Genomic DNA, 19,129 nt, shown 5'->3' with positions numbered 1-19,129 from the left:
AACAAATCTATAGGTCTAAGGTGTCGTACAGACGGCTAGATATCAATTTGCAGTTCTGTTAAGATTGCTAAATCTCTTTTACCCCGCAATCCTCAGAGACAGAACGGACACGCGTCTTGCGGCAGAAATGTCAGGGAACCGATGCACGAGCCCCTGGGCTTCCTTCCTCCTGTGTGGCAGGAGAAACGGACGTGACCTCGGCGTTCCAGCTCAGTGTCGTACGTCAGATATTTGGTAGTTCCCACTCCCTGCTCTTCTCTAGCAACAAGAAAAATCTGTTTAGCGGAAAGATTCTTTTTTCTTCCCAATGTAGTCGGTGAATGTGCATAGAAGTGAACTTGCATTGCCAAAGCGAGGTGAAATTTGCTTGTGCCCTGGGCTTTTCGCTGAGGTTTGTCATCAATAATTTTAACCTTAGATTTTGGGGTTTCTTTTAATTCTTTGTGATGACTTTTTTTTCTTTTTTTAAATTGAAAAGAGTTTCTAGGTGGGAGTTAGGTCTCCAGACCGTTGCCAGTCTCCTCTATGCCTCGTGCAGCACCTAGTGGATCCTTCTAATATCCCTCCAAAGATCCATCCTTTCACAGGTCCATGAAATGCAGCATTTGCTTGTTTCGAAAAAGATAACTTACACCCCAGTTACTTTCTCTAGTAACAAAATATGTCTTAATTCATACCTTTCTCTTTAACTTCCAGTTGTGTTTAGCACCATCATAAAGAGTTCTTACTTGAACATATGGCATTAATAATCATTAGTGGCAATCTAGTTTAAATTTAGCCTTCATGAATTTAGAGCATCAGGAAGGACAGTACTTTCAAAAGTCTTAAATACCGTTTGCATGAAACCATGTGAACTCACTGAGACGTGGCATTGAAGATGTTTCACACAGTTGAAACTAAATCTTGATATTCTTTGTCCCCCTTGCTAAGCATCATGCATACAATCAGGTTTAGTTATTAGCTTTTCACTTCTGTAAATTTATATTTGTGACTCAGCTCCATTTACTACAGGCAATGTGTATTACAAATTATTCCAGTAGTTCATACCTGCATTATTTTTCCTTAAGCAAAGATCCTTTTACATTTAGTAACTCGTATACAAGGTGATGGCACTGTTTGCAGCTATGAGGAATATATAAAGTATTCCAAAGCAAGTAAGATTTTACTAAAAGAACTAAGCTTTTTCAAAATCAAAACATAGATACCTGAGAACTAGTCTGGAAGCGGTTTTATCATCTCCAGACCTAGTTTAAAAAACTAGGTGGGTTTTCATAATAAAAAAATCAATAAAGATTTTATTCTTGAAAGTCATTCTAAAATGAGGATATTCTGTTGACATGACTGTGTATTATTTTTTTCTTTTTCAGACTCACTAGAAACAGATGAATTATCCACTTGTTCAGAGGAGCACATGCAAGCTCAGGAGAGTTCTAACACACTCTCAGGATCTGAATGGCCCAGCAACAGAAAATTGTACAATGAAACAAACCAACCTGCTGAGAAAACTTCATAGCTTTGCAGAAAAATAGCGAACAACCTAATGCTGGAGTACCAATGCCTAAGCAAAAATTACTCATCACCTCTCAGGATACTGTACGTGAAGAACAAAGAACAAAATAGGCAGACAGGAAAGCACTAGAAAAGAGGGCTGATTATTGCGCATTATGTAACTCAAATGTTAAAATGGACCTTTAATGACAATTACATTTTCTTAGATTGCTTTTCAGAAATTAACATAGTTCTGTCACTCAGTACCTTTTTTGCTTGCAAAAAATAAGAACTGCTGAGAACTCTGTTCTCTGCAATGCCAGGCTTAGGACTCTCTAAGGTTTTCATCCATTCGGTAAGCAGTCAGAAGGCTGTGGTGATGGGATGCCAGTCCTGCGCGGAAAGAGCCACCGTCCTGTCCTGTTCATTGGAATAACTGGTCCTAAATAAGGATCCAGGCCTGCCTGTGGATTTTACTTTGTGTTTTCCTTTTAGTTGTAACAGAAAAGGAAGAGGCCCTTTGAAGACTCCCTAATTCTGATTGCTCCATGAACGAAGAACAGAAGGGAAGCAAAGGAGGTAACGCAGACAGCCGGAATGACGACGACTGACCTTTCTGACAAGACAGAACAATTCCCTTCGTGCAACAGTAGAAGGAAGAATTCTTCAAAATGTCAAACACTGTTGTACATTTACCCCTTTGTTAGCCTATCCTGAAGGCTCTGGATTATTGCTTCCAAGATGAAACTCTTGTTCCAAATACTGTAATGAAGGAAAAGGTTACTTTTCAGATGCGTGTCTGAAACTAAATGCTTCTCTTCTAACACGTGCTCTTCCCCTTCGTATCTCCATTAAGGAGGGAGAATGCTTTGTATACTCTTTGGGTCGATGCAACCATAACAACTAGAAAGGATTTGAAATTTGAACTATATGTAGAGCTTGATTTCATGCGATTTGGATGCAATGGTGTCTTAGTGTATTAAATCTGAAATATAATAAATAAGCTTTGTAATACTCAAGGCAGTGCTAAAGGAAATCTGTGAAACTACCGTATTTGTAATTAAAAGAAATGAAACCGATGGGAAATGCAATTGCAGGCACGGTGGCCATCAAAGGCAAATTCTTAGGCTGCCTTCTCAGAAGGTAGACAAGTGGTGGTTAAAGAAGAAAAAGAAGCAAAAGCGTATGACCTCCTTTAGCAACACAGAAGAGTTCAAGCTGTCATATGAAAACAGAAGCTCTTTACATTCCAAATGTAAATGTAGAGATACCAGAGGAAGTATTTATCTTCTAGGACCAGATCTACATTATAAGTATAATAAAGGAGGATTCTTTTGAGGACTAAATCTAATCCATTAGTTCTCCAGGCCTACACACCATAAATGGATCAGGCAATGTACGATAACATCGTTCTCTTTGCTACTAGTCAATTTAGCTTTGGTTTCCATTTTGGTTCTTATGTTCCCGAATAATGTTGTAGTAATCTACAATGCTGAAGGCAACAAATTACCTACAGACTGGATTGGGAACTACATGTATGCTGCTGGTTTTGCCCAGACCAGAAGAAATGTTAATATCCTAATAAATACCCTTTTCAGATCAAAGTTTTCCCAACTAGGAAGTTATGGCGGTAACACCATGATGTGGGGGTGGGGGTGGGGGTAGGGTGAGGTGGGGTTTTTGTTTGGTTTTGGTTTCATTTGGTTGGGTTTTTTAATTCGTGAGTGCAAATAAGCTTTCACATTATGTTGCTAATAAAATATATACATAAAGTAAACATTTCCTTCTAGTACTGAATTTTTCACTGAGTGTTTGACCAAAGTAATCTGTTAAATGCTGGGGTCTGGGTTTTTTTGTTTGCTTGTTTTGCTGTACTAAGTTGCCACCTTTTAGGTGGAGCCAGGTGTACGTGAATCCTGGCAATAGACCTCTGCATCTATGATTAAGGCTCAAGTTCTTTTTCATGAACCAGGAAATTTGTCCAATGAACTAGCCATTTATAAAAGTGGTGACAGTTTAAGCCAACGTAGTGGGAAGAGGGAGGTGGGGAGGGCAGGGAGAAGTGGATGTACTGTTGGCTACATCTCATTTGCCAGGCCAGCTTAAGGGGAACTCTGTTGTTTGAGATCTTGTTAACATTGCTGTGTTTTGAAAGAGATGAGCTTGGGCCTGTTTGTTTTAGGAGCTTGTCTGCTTTTCTGTTCGTTTGGAATTTATGGCATTGTAGTTTGTGTAAAATATCATTAATTAAAGTAAGAGTTGTTATATGGCCTTCTAGTGGATCTGCAGAGGAGTAAAAATTCGGGCTAAAATGAAATTTTAAGAGACAAGCTCATATTACTTCTCAAAAGAATCAGAAACACCACTTGGTCTAAAATTATCTCCGTAACGTTTAAATGAGATCAAGCTATGACCCAAGAGAAGATAAACAAGAAACTGAGATGAGCAGAATGAGACACAGCTCAGCATGAAAGTCATTGTCAAGTGCTGTTTCTGAGGTTGATGAGATAACGAGAAGGCGACAATGAACGTAGATTGTAGGTGGGACTAAATGCTGTGGTGCTGCTTTAAGGCAGACAAGGTTTACTTTAGTAAAAGAAGATTACATCCTTCAGGATGTCTGTGTCATGGCAATTAGCTAAAATAGGATCTCAAGATTAACAGACTATCACTTCCTGCTGGTGACAGTGCCTTGGAGCAGAGCCAGAATCTCAAAGAATGGGAAACATTTTATACCAGTTTTTTATATATATATATAACACATGTAATTATAGTTCAAATATATTTAAATATATTTATAACATTTATAGTTGTATTTTTTTTTATATTTTATACTGCATCTGGTCCAGTGACTTCAACATGTGGAACCTACTCTCATTGGATAGATATCAATGTATGACTCCAAGAATTTTTTTCCACTAAGTAATTGATAAGAAATGTTCCTTTAAAAAGTTTGCTTTGAAGTAAAAGTTCAAATTAGTAGTACTAAAATAGACTAAAATCACCAAAGTACTACTAAAAAGGAAACTTAAAAAAAAATAAAATCATTTAACTTAGCTAGGGAAATGAACACAATTGGTTGCCTGAATTTTTTTAATTCCCAGAACTTTAATTTCTACCATGAACTAGCGGACATGCGCAAGCCACAAGGCTCAAGCTGGGCAATTTAACTGGAGCTGTTATCAGTTAAGAAACACAATGAATCAACTTTTTCATAACAATATGGGCAACAACAGATGTTGGTAACATTGCAAAGGTGGCAAAATTGTTTCGTGACGGTAGTGGTGATCGCCACAGCCAGAAACACTTCCAAAAACAAAGCCAGCACCACCACCAAAACCAACCCAGTACCAACGGCCTGTCTCTGGCTGATCAGAAGCTCAGGGACCGGTCCCTGGATTCCATCGTCTCCGGTGTGCCGGCACCGCAAGCGCGCAGGGGTTCCCGTTACCCCGGTCCCGCTGTAGGTCCTGGCGGCAGAGAGAACCTCCATCGCTCTTGGTTGCTGGTACCACGGGTACCACGGGCTCCAGCTGCTGGCGATCAGAGCTCCATATGCACCTACGTATGCAGAATAGTGAATCCTCTCCCCCAAGAACACAGTTAGAAACAAAATTTTGTAAAACGGGACAGCTGGCACTTGTGAGGTCCAAAGGACCGTACAGACCAGGGACCAGCCCCTTATCCCTCCGTTTTCCTCTGCTCGTTCCTCCCCAGACCGCCTCCATCCCTGCCTTTGGTTCCTCCCGTAGATATCCCATAATGTCGTACATCCCCTAAACGATCGTGCCGGCACCGGCCTGTGGGTAGGAAGGCGTCTTGATCCGTAGGGTGCTCGGCAAAGCCGTCAACTCATCTCGATATGTTTCACGCCTGGGAACTGCCCTTCTTCTTCCCAGCAGTACCGGCCCGGCTGCTTTAGCCATTCTAAATGGTCAGTGAAAAGAGGAAGATTTTTCTTTCTCAGTTTACGATAAACCGGCATCCTGCCAGTTTAGTGTCACTGTAGCTAAGAGCTCTCTCTTCAAATACCAACTTAAATAACTGTCAATCAGTCACAGCTACCATAACAGTCCTGCCTGCACTTGCTTGGTTTTGACATTCAAGTGCTGTCCGATAGATAATCCATTTCAGTAGCAACTTAAGTGAAGCTTCTATACCAATATTACGTGTGTTTCAAATGCAAGCTGAAGCCATTTCACAACAGACAAAAAATGGGCAAGAAAAAAAATGTGGGTGAAATAGAAGCAGTTGTAAAATGTTGACCAGAACACTGCTCCTGATTTTGGAGTGCTCTTATTATTTTTTTTTCCTTCCTCAGCTTTCTTAGTCTGAGAAAAATAAAGCAGAGACAGACAGAAACAAAATTAACAGGATGAGGAAAAGAAACAATTAAAAGGCATAGTGCACAGGTTACTTCAGATAATAAAGAATGCCTTTACTGAAGTTCCCCTACCTTCCCAACTCTAGTATCAGCAGAAAAAAAACCTGATCCAATTTGTCTTCAGGACTGGAGGGACGGCTAAGGGCATGAATCCATCTCGAGCCAAATGTCGGAAGCTTAGCTAAATTATTGATGCAACGGTAAAAGCAGCAGTTCAAACAGATTTGATGCTGAATTATTTTCTAAATTCTGCGTGTTTAAAAACAGCTGTAGTATCTGAAGTTTAACAGTTCATTTTCAAATTGAGAGATTGTATTTAAATGTCAAGTAAATGGTCTATTTGTTCATCTTCTGTTTAAAAAAATCAGAATAATAAAAGGTAAGGGTAATACATGAAATTTCACTGACAGCTCTCTGTGGAACTACAGAAATACTACAACCACTAAGCTGCTTTCAAACGATGCCAAACAAATACATCAGCATGATATACTGCATGTATTTTGTCTTGAATGGATGAGTTCAAAAGACCCACACGCTCCAGTAAAGGCACTATTTTGCTGAATTAGGTTTCAGGTTGAATACATAGGATTTTCTTAATAAGGGACTCGCTGCTCAAATACATATTGACATCAAGCGGTCTTTTATTTAAAAATAAATGTCAGTCTAGATATCTGGAGTTTATTTCTGTTCCACCATACTCTGTAGAATTCCTGGCCCCTGCCTTTTTTTTTTTTCCTTTGTAGTCATGGCAAATTCTGGGGTTTTTTGCGTGACCCTCAGTTCCTCAACTGGAATTCTTTCTTGGATACAAACAAAAGTGCCTTGGATGAAGAGTGTAGTCTCATCTACTACTATAAAAGCACTTAATTAGATGATCCCAGGTACAGATGCTATTTAGCTGGCTGACTCAGAGAAAATATTCCATGCCAGCCAATTTCTGTTCCACATACAAAATTCTCCTGGTATTACAGTGTTCACAGACCTCAAGTAAAAATGGGATTAAAACATGTATTTTATTTTTTATTGCATCATCTAGTATCAGGGATTGTTACAGAAAAAAAAAATTCGTCTTGTTGGCCACAGTAATGATACAACAGGTGGTAACAGTTTTTTGTCATCATTCCAGTAAGGTGTAAAACCGATGCTCCAGTGACTAGCTTACTTGCCTCGAAGAGGGAAGATGCTCTTGCGCTAGCTGGAAGCAAGATCGATATGATTAATTCCAGCAGCCCCAGCTGGCTATTCTTTCCTACCATCCCTGCCACTCCTTATATTCCAGCACTCATTCCTGAAAACCCTGCAGGCCTTGAGCCCTTAAATGACCCACGGGTGGTTGTGTAATCTCTTGAGTTCGCAGTTCTGCAATTAAATTGATGTAGACCCGGAATGAACTTCTGCCTGGAACGTGAACTAGAGCAGTAAATTTCAATGAGCTGGGGTTAGTTTACATTATCAATAAAGCAGTGCAGGGAGTTAAACAGGAAGCAGAGGGAGTGAAAAAAGGCTAATTAGAAGACCAGGTTTTAGGAGACCCCTGAAGACTCCGGTTTGGCACAGATAGCTTTTTTTTTTTGGCTGCCCTCCCCTCCCCGGGCCACCTTTCTCCATGCAGTCCTGGAAGAAACACCTGGCTGAACCCCGAGAGCTCAGCCTGCCTTTGGCATACGGAGATGAGAGGAGGAGACTTCACTGATGCTGATGTGAGCGAGTGGTCAGTTCCGAAAGCTTGGAACAGAAAGCCAGCAAGGGTTAGGTGACACCCTGTCAGTCCCATCACAAGGGGACCATCTCTACATTTACGAACTGTGTGTAGTTATTGCAACAGTAGCTACGCACATGGAAAAGCTAGACCAAGTAATTGCGTTCCTGAAGTAACACATCCCGGCAGATGTTTTTTTAATTTAAAGTTATGATACATAAGTGGCATGTAGGGTTGAGTGGCCATTTCTGAAGGCTCCACAGGAAAAATAACCACAAATCCTCAACGCTTCTGAAAATACAGATCTTAGTGTCTTATATTCTCATAGGGCAGAAGGGTACTACCTCCACTTCCTAAAGGGCTTTTTGAATGGAAAAAAAAAATTATCCTTATTTTTCCTTTAGTAATCCCTAAAGGTTCTGCTTCATTAGTTTTTTTACAGTTTCAGTAACTATACATGCTCAGAGATAAAAGGAGCTTTATCTGGCAGTCATACTACAGATGGCATATGGTCTCTATGCAGGAAGAAAAGCTCTCTCAGGATACAACTGCATTAGATTTCACTTAAAACATATTTCTAAAGAAGTTGTCTAGTGTGGAAGCACAGAGAACACCATTTCCAGTTCAAGAACGATGGGAGAAGAGCCAGTGCAGCTGTAAGCTGTTTAGTTATGTTTCCTTGTAGTTGCTAATCCAGTACCTCCACATTTCTAGAGCAGCAGTGTGCCTGGGTTAGTGTCACATTATTCATTACGTTATTAGGATGTTCTGAGTTTAAATAACTTCAATCTTCTGTTTCTTGAAAGATCATGGTATTATTGCTACCGGGAAGCTGAATAAATATTTTTATTTATGAATAAAAGGTCCATATTTGCTTTTGAATGTAATGTCCTTAAAGCAATGCTCCGTGTAGTACATGGTTTTCCTTGCAGGTAAAATATTTTCAAGACCACTCAGAGAAGGTGAGAGAAGTAACTCAGGCTTTTGAGACTGAGGACCAATCTACGTTAAGTAGCTACTTAAGAAGAAATTGTTTCATCCCTGACATCTCATTTGGTGGCTCGCTATCATCACGGCTATTCAAGGATCATACTAGAGTTCTCAAATGTTAATGGTCAGCTTTACTAAAACTAGGAAAATAAATGGTAAAGAAGAAATATATTTTGCACAGCACCAGAGCGCTGGTTGTTCAGAGAGTATTTTGATGTCATTATACCTTCATTAGCAATTTGCTTAACACCTAAACTGCAAAATAACTGCGGGTAACAAAGTTTATCAGCAAATACCATTTACTTCAAGAAATCCAGGAACTGATGTAGTTAACACATTTATTGATCACTTTACCAACTAAAGATACAATTTTATACAGTCAGTCAACAGCAGTAACATACTTTATGAGAAGCTATGCTTTAAAAAATGGTGTTTACAATATGGATTTCACTACACCTTTTCAAGCCAAGCTTTTACAGTGCTAATCAAACAACTGCTGTACTTGAACTTTTTCCTTAAAACATCAACAATAATGTTGTAGACAAGTAGCTTTTCCATTGTTAATGTGGGTTTAGAATTTAACAAGACAACTTTAAAAGGTTTAAAACATCCATAACATTGTCATTACTTTAACATTCACACTGATAAAGTGATACATTTAATACTTTCTAGCATTAATAAACAGTGTAAAAATATATTGCATATATATATATATATAAATTTGTTTCCTTTTCCTGAAAAAACCTAGTACAAACTAGTAGTATATGATCCCCCCTTCAAGTTTCTTTTACTTATTTTAAAGATTGAATAGTAGTAGTTTTAAATTAACAGAAACAAAGATATGGAAATAGAGAATCACTGTTGTGCTCCCCCATAACCTCTTGTCATGGTTACTAAGCATATTAACCCCTTGGTAATGGTGATTCCGTTTTTGCTAACACCAGTTAGAATTTTGGCACTGACTGCAGTGGGGATAAGATTTTGCCCAGTGTGCTTCGCACTGGATGGTGCCTGGCCCCCTTCATCAAGTGGTTAAAAATCTTTGCTTAGGAATTGCTTACCTATTATAATTAACATTAAGAAATGCTATGCTCAAGTTCATTTGCGATAATGAAAAAAAAGGTTCAGTGTTAAATTAGTGAGAAAAAAAGTAAACTTGTAAGGTTAAATGATCATGTAAAATTTTTACCGTGTTGAAAATTTCACAGTGAACACAGTAGGCTAGTACAGCTGAATGTTAATGTTTGCAATGCCTGCAATTACAAATATTGCAGGTAATTGTTAGCACACAGCAGCTTCCTGGTTTTCTGGACCAAGATGAAAGACAAATGAAAATAAGAATGAGAAATAGTAAGATTCACTGAAGGTTTCTATCATGCTGTACAGTGCTCCAAGGAAGACTATGTCAAGACCTATCTCCATATCACAACTATCTAATGATTAAATTTTTATTAGTGCTCTAGGTAATCACAGACAAAAAATATTTTGCCTCTACACATTATGATCAGGTCCTGACAGCATGCACATCCAGATTTGTGCAAATAAAGAATCAAAACATCTAAACCAAATTAGAAATGGATGTTGGAACAGCATGGACAGATAAAAAGAAGCTAGCAAAAGAATAAAGCATAATGCGGATAAATAAATGGTTCATGACTGAAGAAAACCAACCTCAACCATTCAAAAATTATACTTCTGTATAAATATATATTTCTCCCGTAATATTTAAATCTGTGAAACATAAAACCTTGCTAAGAATAAACTTCAATATACTTATCCAACATTGACCATTTCTCTGCTTTACAGAATATAGACAAATTACTTTGTATTATAAGCATTATACAAAACATTTTCCCTGCTGCAATAGTTTGCCAAAGCTGATATATTCTGAACCCAGCACAAAAATAAACACAAACACACTTTTGTTGCATCCTGTGACTTGTTTTTGTCTATGACCTTGCCATTTCATATACTACAGCGCTACGAAAAGTAGTTTGCCAACAGGATTTTACACGGGACATCAGAGTTTGACGGTTAACTGACCTTACACAAAGCCTTTGCAAAGAGCTAGTATGTATTTAGCATGAATATTACAGACATACAGCATTTCAATTGCATTAATATAACACTATTTAACAGAGCCCAGGCTGCATTATTTCACATTATTTAATGACTTTGTTTAAAAATAGCATTTGAGCAAACACAAGCATACAGAAACTCATCTGATGCAAACTGGAGCTTAAAATAATTCACCATTGTGGGGATACAGATTGCCATCTTTTTTTTCTTATTTTGTTGATCATCCATAATATAGCTTCTGATCAAAATGTAAAGATGGATGAAGTACGAGTGTACTTTTAGGGCGACATTTCTAATTAACTTGAATGTAAGTTCATTCATGTTTGTGATTTGTTCTGGAAAATATGCCAAGTAATAGAAAAATCTTGAATAAAGATAATTGAAGGTAAGGGCAAATTATCACGAGTGTTATCTTTAAGACCTTTACAAATGCTTACAACAAAACTCACTTTGTACAGTGTCATAAGCTTTACAAAAAGAGATGCCATATAACTATGTTCGAAAATTAATTCATTGGCTGTTTACCTGCAATGGAATATGGGAGGTGCTTAACATTTTTCCAAATCAGGTTAGTCAGTTGGGCATTTCAATGTAAATTTGCAAATGTAAGGTATTAAAAAAAAAAAAAAAAAAAAAAAGCCTCTTCTGTTATCTTGGCACTCATATATACATACGTATGCCCCAGAGTAGTGCATGTGTGCATGCGCATGATTACAAAAGAGAATTTATTTAAAAAAACCCCACATTACAGACTACCAGTACTGCAAATGTCTGTCAAGAATACCCAGCAAATCGGCTGGGGTTTTTTCCATTTTATTTATTATGAGGCTTGCTCTTGCCAAAGTCTACCTAGAGTGGACGATCAATTAGTTTGAATGAAACAAGGCAATTCAAATGTTCTTGACAACAAAGTAAAGAATTACATCGTAAACTTGTTTTGAAATCCACCTGCTCCATATGGATTTTGAAGCAATATAGCCAAGGTAATATACTGAAAAACATGACTAAATACCAAATATATTACAGTGATTTCTCCCTACAAAAACAAATTACTTGGACAATTAAGACGTGGAGGTTCTACCTGCGATATTCTTTAGCCTCCTGAAGGACCATTCTTAGCTGGGACATCTTTCAAAGCATTGCTTTTGAGTTTAATGACCAAGCGTGAATGCAACTAAAGGTCTCTCACTAGTATGAGGATTCTGAAGACTTAGAAAGAAAAGCCCAGTCCATCATGTCCAGCTTATATTAGGTAAGCCAAATGGGCACTTGGGTGCACAAAATGAGTAACTGAATGTCTAAATGCTATTTTATGGGCAAACACTCCAAAGGTACGCGTGTATCAAGTTGAGGCACTCCAGACTGTGAGAATTTCACACAAGTGTGAGATCTGTCATTATGCTTCAGGTATTTACTTTTATAAAGGTCTATGCAAGACTCAAGTCCATAGGCATTGTACGACGGTCCTGTTCCCTGTTCCCACCTCAATATACTGTGACTTTGTACTTAAGTAACTGATGATGAACTGCGTGTGTACACAGTGAGTGTCAACTTGCTTCACAAAGTTGGGGCAAAGGAAAATATAGGGCCCACGCAGAGCATAATTTTAAATGGTCTCTTGAGCACTCAGAGCAAATCTTGCTTTTGCCCTGACTCTCTCTCTCTCTCCCCTACCTCCTCACTACCGAGAAACTCTTCTTGTCACACCAAGACTATGTTAGAATCACTGAAGAGTGATTTCCCCCAGAAATAGGAACAGGAGCGATGTGTAAAAACATAAAAGCCTCCTTAGATCTTTAGCTTCATGCTATGGAGGGAGCATGGCAGTGTCACCAACCAGCCAAGCTGAACAGCATTGGCTGCAGGACGAGAGTTTGGCCCTAGTAAGATTTAAGGTTTGGATCAACATCTATAGAGTTTAATTACTTAGCTGCATCCAAAGAGCATGTGAACACACACAAAAACCCGTATAAGTCTTGTGTATTACATTACTTATTACCAACTAACAGACGAGCCAAGAACATAATATTCACACTACAAACAACGTACACAAAGGTGTAGTTATTTTGGCACGCAAGGCTAACAGTCAGTTAAGAGGACATGTACTAGTGCAACACATTACATTTGCTCTATCATAAAGGTAAAAGGTTTGTTTCTTGGCCAGTGCAAACAGAATTCTTATTCATGGATGACACGTACATGCCCCCAGAATACATGCATCACTGAAAGGCAGGGTTATGTTTTGAATATCATACATGCAGGCACAAAGAATTAAAATTTATTTTATAACTATGACAAGCCTTAAGGAGAAAAACCTATCAATTACAACTTTAAAGTTTTGGTTTTGGAGAAAGATACACAAGGATTTTCTCTACAGATGGTTACAAATGGCTGGGATACCTATCACTTGCAAGCCAAACCCATAGCAGTCATTTGCCTTTTAGTTCTGGCTAATTCAAGCTGCCATAAAAAAAATATTAATTGAGCCAATAGAGGGAAAACATGGGTGACTGAAATGTTAATTCATGAACAAAGCTTTCTATAAGGCCAAAAACTTGTCAGAGGAATTTTTAGTTTTGGTTAAGGTGAGTAAAATACATGGAAAATACCATACTTCAATCCAAAATATCTTTGAAGGACAATCTCTACACAAGTGGTGACGTGAGTAGTTTTGAAATCTCCCTTTCCCTTCCCTAAAGTGAAAAAGAGTTAAAAAATATTGTAGGGTTAAAAAAAAAGTGGCTAGATCTTGGCTGCTGTCCAATGTTCAACATTTCCTTTGGGATTCCAAATATTTGATTACAATTAATGACACCTGTTCATATAGGACTGTTGAAACGATGTATGTTTTTTAATGTCTGCTTTTCAGTAACACTATTGTGATACCTCTCATAGCCACAGAAAGTAGGACAATAATTTTTGTTTCTGATATTTCCATATTGATAAGATTATTGCAAAACTCTCAACAAGTAACTAAAGCACATGGAGTGCTAGAGGAAATTAGTAAGCAAGCACTAATAAGAGAACCCATTTGACTTCTGCATATTTTATTTAAAAAGTAGGTTACTTTTAGAAAATGATTTGTAAAGACTAGTCTTTTGCCTCAGTGAGGATTTTTTTCTTGTCCTCAATCTTGCAAAGGCTTTGATGGCCAGGTTAAGCCTCAGTGAAGATACAGGTAAGATTGTGTACTGCCATACTATTTAAGGTTTTGATTTTAAATTAACAGTGTAATGTGAGTTTGTTCTTTAAGGCAGTTATTGCTAAAAGTTACCTGAACTTTCCGGTCACATTTCTTTTGGTAGCACGTTCAGTGCTAACAAAAGCAAAGATAGGTATGAATAACAGGGGTTTACAGAAGATGTCGTATAGAAGAGTGCTACATAGTATAAGATGCTGAAAATCAGACTGGAAATCTAGATGGAATGAATTGAGATGCCCAAAAAAAAGGAGATGAGTGTAAACCTTATTAGGTACCCATGTCCTCACTTCAGACATGACTTTTTTTACAGTCTGGAGTACGGTGCACAGGAAAACCATATGCCCTACAACACTCCAAGGGTTGAAAATGGGTCACCTCCTGCACTATCCCTTCTCCTCATCTCTGAGGTGCCAGCTGTACTCGCGGTCCTGAGAGTTGAGGGAATGGCAGATGAACAAGAAAATGTACTTTGCCTCATTCCCAAGCAGGCCTGGAACTTACGGCTAACATTCAAGCTAGTATTTAGACTTTTAATTTCCTACAGATATTAGTGGAAAAGTAAGAGCTTAAGTAGGTGGCTGAACCCCTAATACACAGCTGCATATGGTGCTTTTATTCGTAGTCCTTATCTTCCACATCAAGTGCAGTAAAAGGGAAAAATCTTTCCAAAGTGCTATCTTTCCAGCCACAACTTCCCTTTGTCACTGTCGTATCAGAATGACTTCTTTTCATGCATCTGTTTGATTGAGTTTTAAAACTATCCAACTGTAGAAAAGAAAAAGAAACAAAGCAGTGTGTTCCTCAAAAGACTGCTATCTGAAGCATCTTCTAAGGTCCTGATCCAAAGCTTACTACGCCACTGAAAGTATTTCAAAGAACTTTGCATCAGGTCCATACAAAGAGCTTTGGTCCGTGGCAGGGATTTTGTAATGTAGAAGTAATGAAAGTAAACTCTGGCAGAACCCCAGCTAGTTCCATCAGCCTCTTCTAAGCAAACAAAGTAGCTCAATTTCTATTCAGTGTCAGCCTGGATCTGTCTGCGTTCTCAATTTCTTTGCATGCCTTCTATCTTCTGAGCGTGCTGGTCTCTCTCACACTGTGAGCTAGCAACTTAAAACCTAATTATACCTTAAAACCTTCCTAACCAATCACTCCTCCCACGTAGCAAGAGTCTGGCATTACTGACACTCAGTGTGTAGGTACCTGAGAAAGCCTGTCGCTTGTGCACCTCAGGTTAAATATCACCCGATGTGCCAGACAAGGCAGCTAGCTAGCAACAAACAGCCAGATCAACGGAGTGCTGCAGTGGACTGGGCTTTACCCCTCATTCGGGCTGGGTCCAGATCTTTTCAGTTACCAGTAAGTTATGAGTCAAGTCTTAAAAGCCAATGGGAAGAACCGGGACACTGGTTCTGCCTGTAACTTAGCTGAAGGATTTATCAAGGGTTAGAGGCTTAGCCTTTTTTCTCACCAAAACCAGGACTATCCCGGAGCCTTCTTCAGGTGCACAGGCACCAGTGACGTAGAAGAAAGTTCTCTACGCCTAGACAGTTCACTACCATGCTGGAATAATTTAGCCATTGTTGGTATCACAGTATGCTATTTTCTGCCTCAGAGTGTGACGGGTCACCAGTGCAACACAGGAGTGGATAATCCTTCATTCCATGGAAATTTTTCTTCAAGAACAATGGGTAACCCTTGGAAAAGCTTCACGAATCTGGATGCTTCTCATCCTGAGCACCCTTACATACATCAAAAATCTTCCCAGGTAACTAGAGCCAACCATGGGAAAAGCCATTTAAATCTTTACGAGAACAAGTGCTGAGTTTTGGCAAACTTCCCTCCCTCTCCAAAACAAAACCCAAAATAAATTATAAACAAACAAAAAAATCTCCAAGTCTACAAGGAAGTCCTTGCCTTTGTTTACTATTGTTGTTTTGGTTTCAGGCTGATGTACAGGCTCAAAGGGTCATTGGAGGCAAAGTTACAAGAAAGGCTACCATTCAATGTCAGAAAAATAAAATACCAACAGTTTAAGGGCTGAAAACCAGTGCTTTGTTTCCGGACATCAGCCAAATACAGACTGCTGACCTGCATGGCACATGCCAGCACACTGCTCACTAAATTTGATGTACTCTGAGTGGGATGCTGATATGGGTGGGAGGAGAGCAATAAATTTATTAACCTTTATTCAGAGTGGAGCATGAAAATCAGTGCATGAGCACTTTTTGAAAGAAAGCAAGGCAGAACTGCTAGTAGCTGGGTTTGAATACCGAAAATCTTATCTTTTACAATTTTAGAGAAGCAGAGTAATACATCAGGGTACTTGTTCAGCTCTTGCGGAAAAGTGGACCAGCCTTTTCTCTCCTTTTTCACCAATATACAAAAATGAGTTATTTTTATTCCTATTGAGCTGTTTTGGCATTCTGGGCCCCAGGCAGGTCATACTCAGCTGCCTGTATCTTAGGCCTGTGGGATTGGTGCTCTTTCCATAGCAGTGGAAAGCCATTCCCATCAATACTATTACTCCCAGGTTAGGCAGCAAAAGTGAAAAGAGAATCAAATCCCTTGGCTTCAAAGAAATCTAACATAAAACGTAGCCCAGTTAGAATAGTATATTTTTGTGGGCAAACTGCACTTAATTACATGGATATTAATTGTAAATGTCCTTATTCCAAGGGCCATAAACTTTCCTTATATATGTTATAGCTTGAAGGGAGTATGTGCCAATGTATATGCATAATAACATTCACTTAATAGCAATCTGATTGGCAGTGGTTAGTCATAATCAATATTTTAAAGCATTATTAGCTTAATGCCCCCTTCATTTCAAATGTGAGGCAGTGCAAACTTGAAAACAGACTGCAAAAAGCTTTAACAGACTTTCTTAGTAATGTTCCTCACCTCTCAGGTTAGTACAACAGCTCCATCCAAATCCAGCCAGTCAGAACCATGCTACAGTACACGCAGTAACAAGCACAAAGTATAGACAGGAGGAAAGTAAGGGCTGGTATTTTCCATCTCTTTCTCTTGACATAAAATACTTTAGAACCTATATTGTCCCAGAAATAGCTCTTTTTTTTTTTTTTTTCAGTTTTTCATGAGTGGTGTATGACATTCACAGGCTAGCACCTTGTATATTTCAACCACTTACTCCCCAATAGTATATTGTTGAATGTTTTAAGGAAAGTGCCAGATCCCGTATAAGACATTTTAAAAAAACCCCAAAACAGTAGTCAAATCAAACTGCATAAATAATGGGATATTATTCAGAAAGAATGCTACGAAAGACCCTCTTTTCAAGAGGTTCTCTTCGACATTATCAGGGCAACTGGACATTTAGGAATGTTTGAGATCTTTTCCTTGAATTGACAAAGTGTGGTATAACTGCTCTTGACTTTTTTTTTGTTGTCTAAAGCTCAACAAAACTATGTATTTTTTTGTACCGATATGTTTATTTTTGCCAATATACGCATGAGGAATGTAATGAAGTGGCGTTGTGCTGCAAGTAGCTCAGCAGATGTTGAAATCAGTTCCAGTTCCTGAAAACAACTTCTTGACAACATAGTCTTAGCATTCACAATAACCAAAACATGTGGGATTCATCTACATCATTCTTACAAATATATTCTCTTTCCCCCCCTCTTTCTCCCTCTGTGATGTAAACCCTCAGCCTTACTTGCTTCCTTGTACTTTATGATCATATGTGCCTGCATGCTTATAGCCAGATACATATCCTGAAGCATCCACCAGATCTTCTCGGCCAGCTTTCCCTTTTCCTTTCCCACTGGGATCAAACCTCTCTTTGTGAGAGCCTGTAAATTTTGATGTATCTGTAAGGCGTGATACAGTTGGAGATGAAATGGCTTTCTATTGGGAGAAAGAAAAGAAACAAAAAAACCACATCAGAAATCAGTTATTCTTAATACAGGTATTTTTACATGCTACTGACATTTAAATCTTTGCTAATGATGGAGACTATGTAAATACTCACTTCCAGCAAAAGGATACAAAAAAAAGTTTGTTTCTTGCCATTACATACAACGACAATAATCATATAGCCAAGAACAAAATAGTGCAAGTTATGTCAAAAACTTTGGAAGAGACTTTCAGTATGATACTTCTGATTAACAATCGAGTTCTAAGCACCAAAGATATGGAGAAGTCATAGGGAACATGTCCACATGTTCAAAATTCATTATATCAACATCCGACCATAAAAGCCTGGCTCCACCGATATAGAAAAAGCAAACCAATACAGCTAGAATTCATTGCTTCAAGAGACAAATGTATTCTAAACTCTAGGATTCATGAGAGAAGTAACAAATTAGAAGGACTGAAAGTTGTTTTCAATACTAGCAAATCCGCAGCCTATGAAATGGCATTGAGCAAAGACTTTCCTCTACATTGCTTCCACTGAGTTATATCAGGCCACTTAAAAAAATCAAAGTTTTGCTGTCATTGAGACAAAGAAAATTTGATTACACAAACAGAAAGAAAAAGATATTTCACATAACAATATAGGAGCATGCTAACCTGTGTGCTTGGGCTGGGAGCAGTCTCTTTGATCCTTAAATTTACATTTTAAAATCAGAAGATAAAGGGCACTAAAGGGGAAGGGAAAACACAAAAGATTTTTGCATAGTAGTGGAAATGAGGCTAAGATGGATGAAGATGGATAGAATTTGGGTATCTTACTTATGTGCACCACCCTGTTAGGGTGCATTTTAGAGACAGAAGTGACATGGGCTTCACTGTAGTGAAGTAAATGCTCTGGGAAACTTACCTCTCATCAAAAGCCTCATTCCCCCTCTACCCATCCTCAGCCCAAATAAATGCTCATTAATGAGACCTAACAAACAGGCTTTCAAAGTAACACATAGCTCCTCCAGAGGATGACATCCGTCAAATATCTTTTAATGCTGAACTTTAAAAGATCAGAGACTTGGAAAAGATGCTTGAATCTGTACATAGAGGAACAGGATATTTGGATTCAGTTAATCTGGGAATGAATGCTGTAACTTGTACACCATGGAAGCCACATGTCCTCCACACCATTTAAATAAAAGCTGTTTTGAGGGAATTTGTCTACATACATAACTACTTAATGAAAATCTCAGGTTGTAAACTTTTTTTTTCTCCCTCCAAACACACGACACATACAACACTCCACTGCTCTGCAGCGTTACTTTCACATAAGGCCCCGAGGGCAAAGAAAGGTGGTGTGGAGGTGGGAATTCTGTCAGTATCTCAAAGAAAGTGACCACTGGAGCATGAATTTCTCAAA

At 38.5% G+C, this 19,129-nt stretch overlaps 1 protein-coding gene across 1 annotated transcript in view; it reads right to left on the bottom strand.

Annotated features, from left to right (window-relative positions):
* Positions 1–8,885: 8,885 nt before the first annotated feature.
* TPPP (tubulin polymerization promoting protein) overlaps positions 8,886–19,129 on the bottom strand; it is a 69,335-nt gene continuing 59,091 nt past the window's right edge. The window contains exon 4 of the mRNA XM_049823741.1: positions 8,886–17,712. Within this exon, the coding sequence (XP_049679698.1) occupies positions 17,518–17,712 (195 nt within the window). The 3' untranslated portion in view covers positions 8,886–17,517. The remainder of the gene's footprint in view (positions 17,713–19,129) is intronic.

Source organism: Accipiter gentilis, chromosome 20, assembly GCF_929443795.1.
Source record: "Accipiter gentilis chromosome 20, bAccGen1.1, whole genome shotgun sequence".
Lineage (NCBI taxonomy): Eukaryota > Metazoa > Chordata > Aves > Accipitriformes > Accipitridae > Astur > Astur gentilis.
Note: the sequence above shows the minus strand (reverse complement) of the source record. Positions and strands in the feature narration are given on the sequence as shown.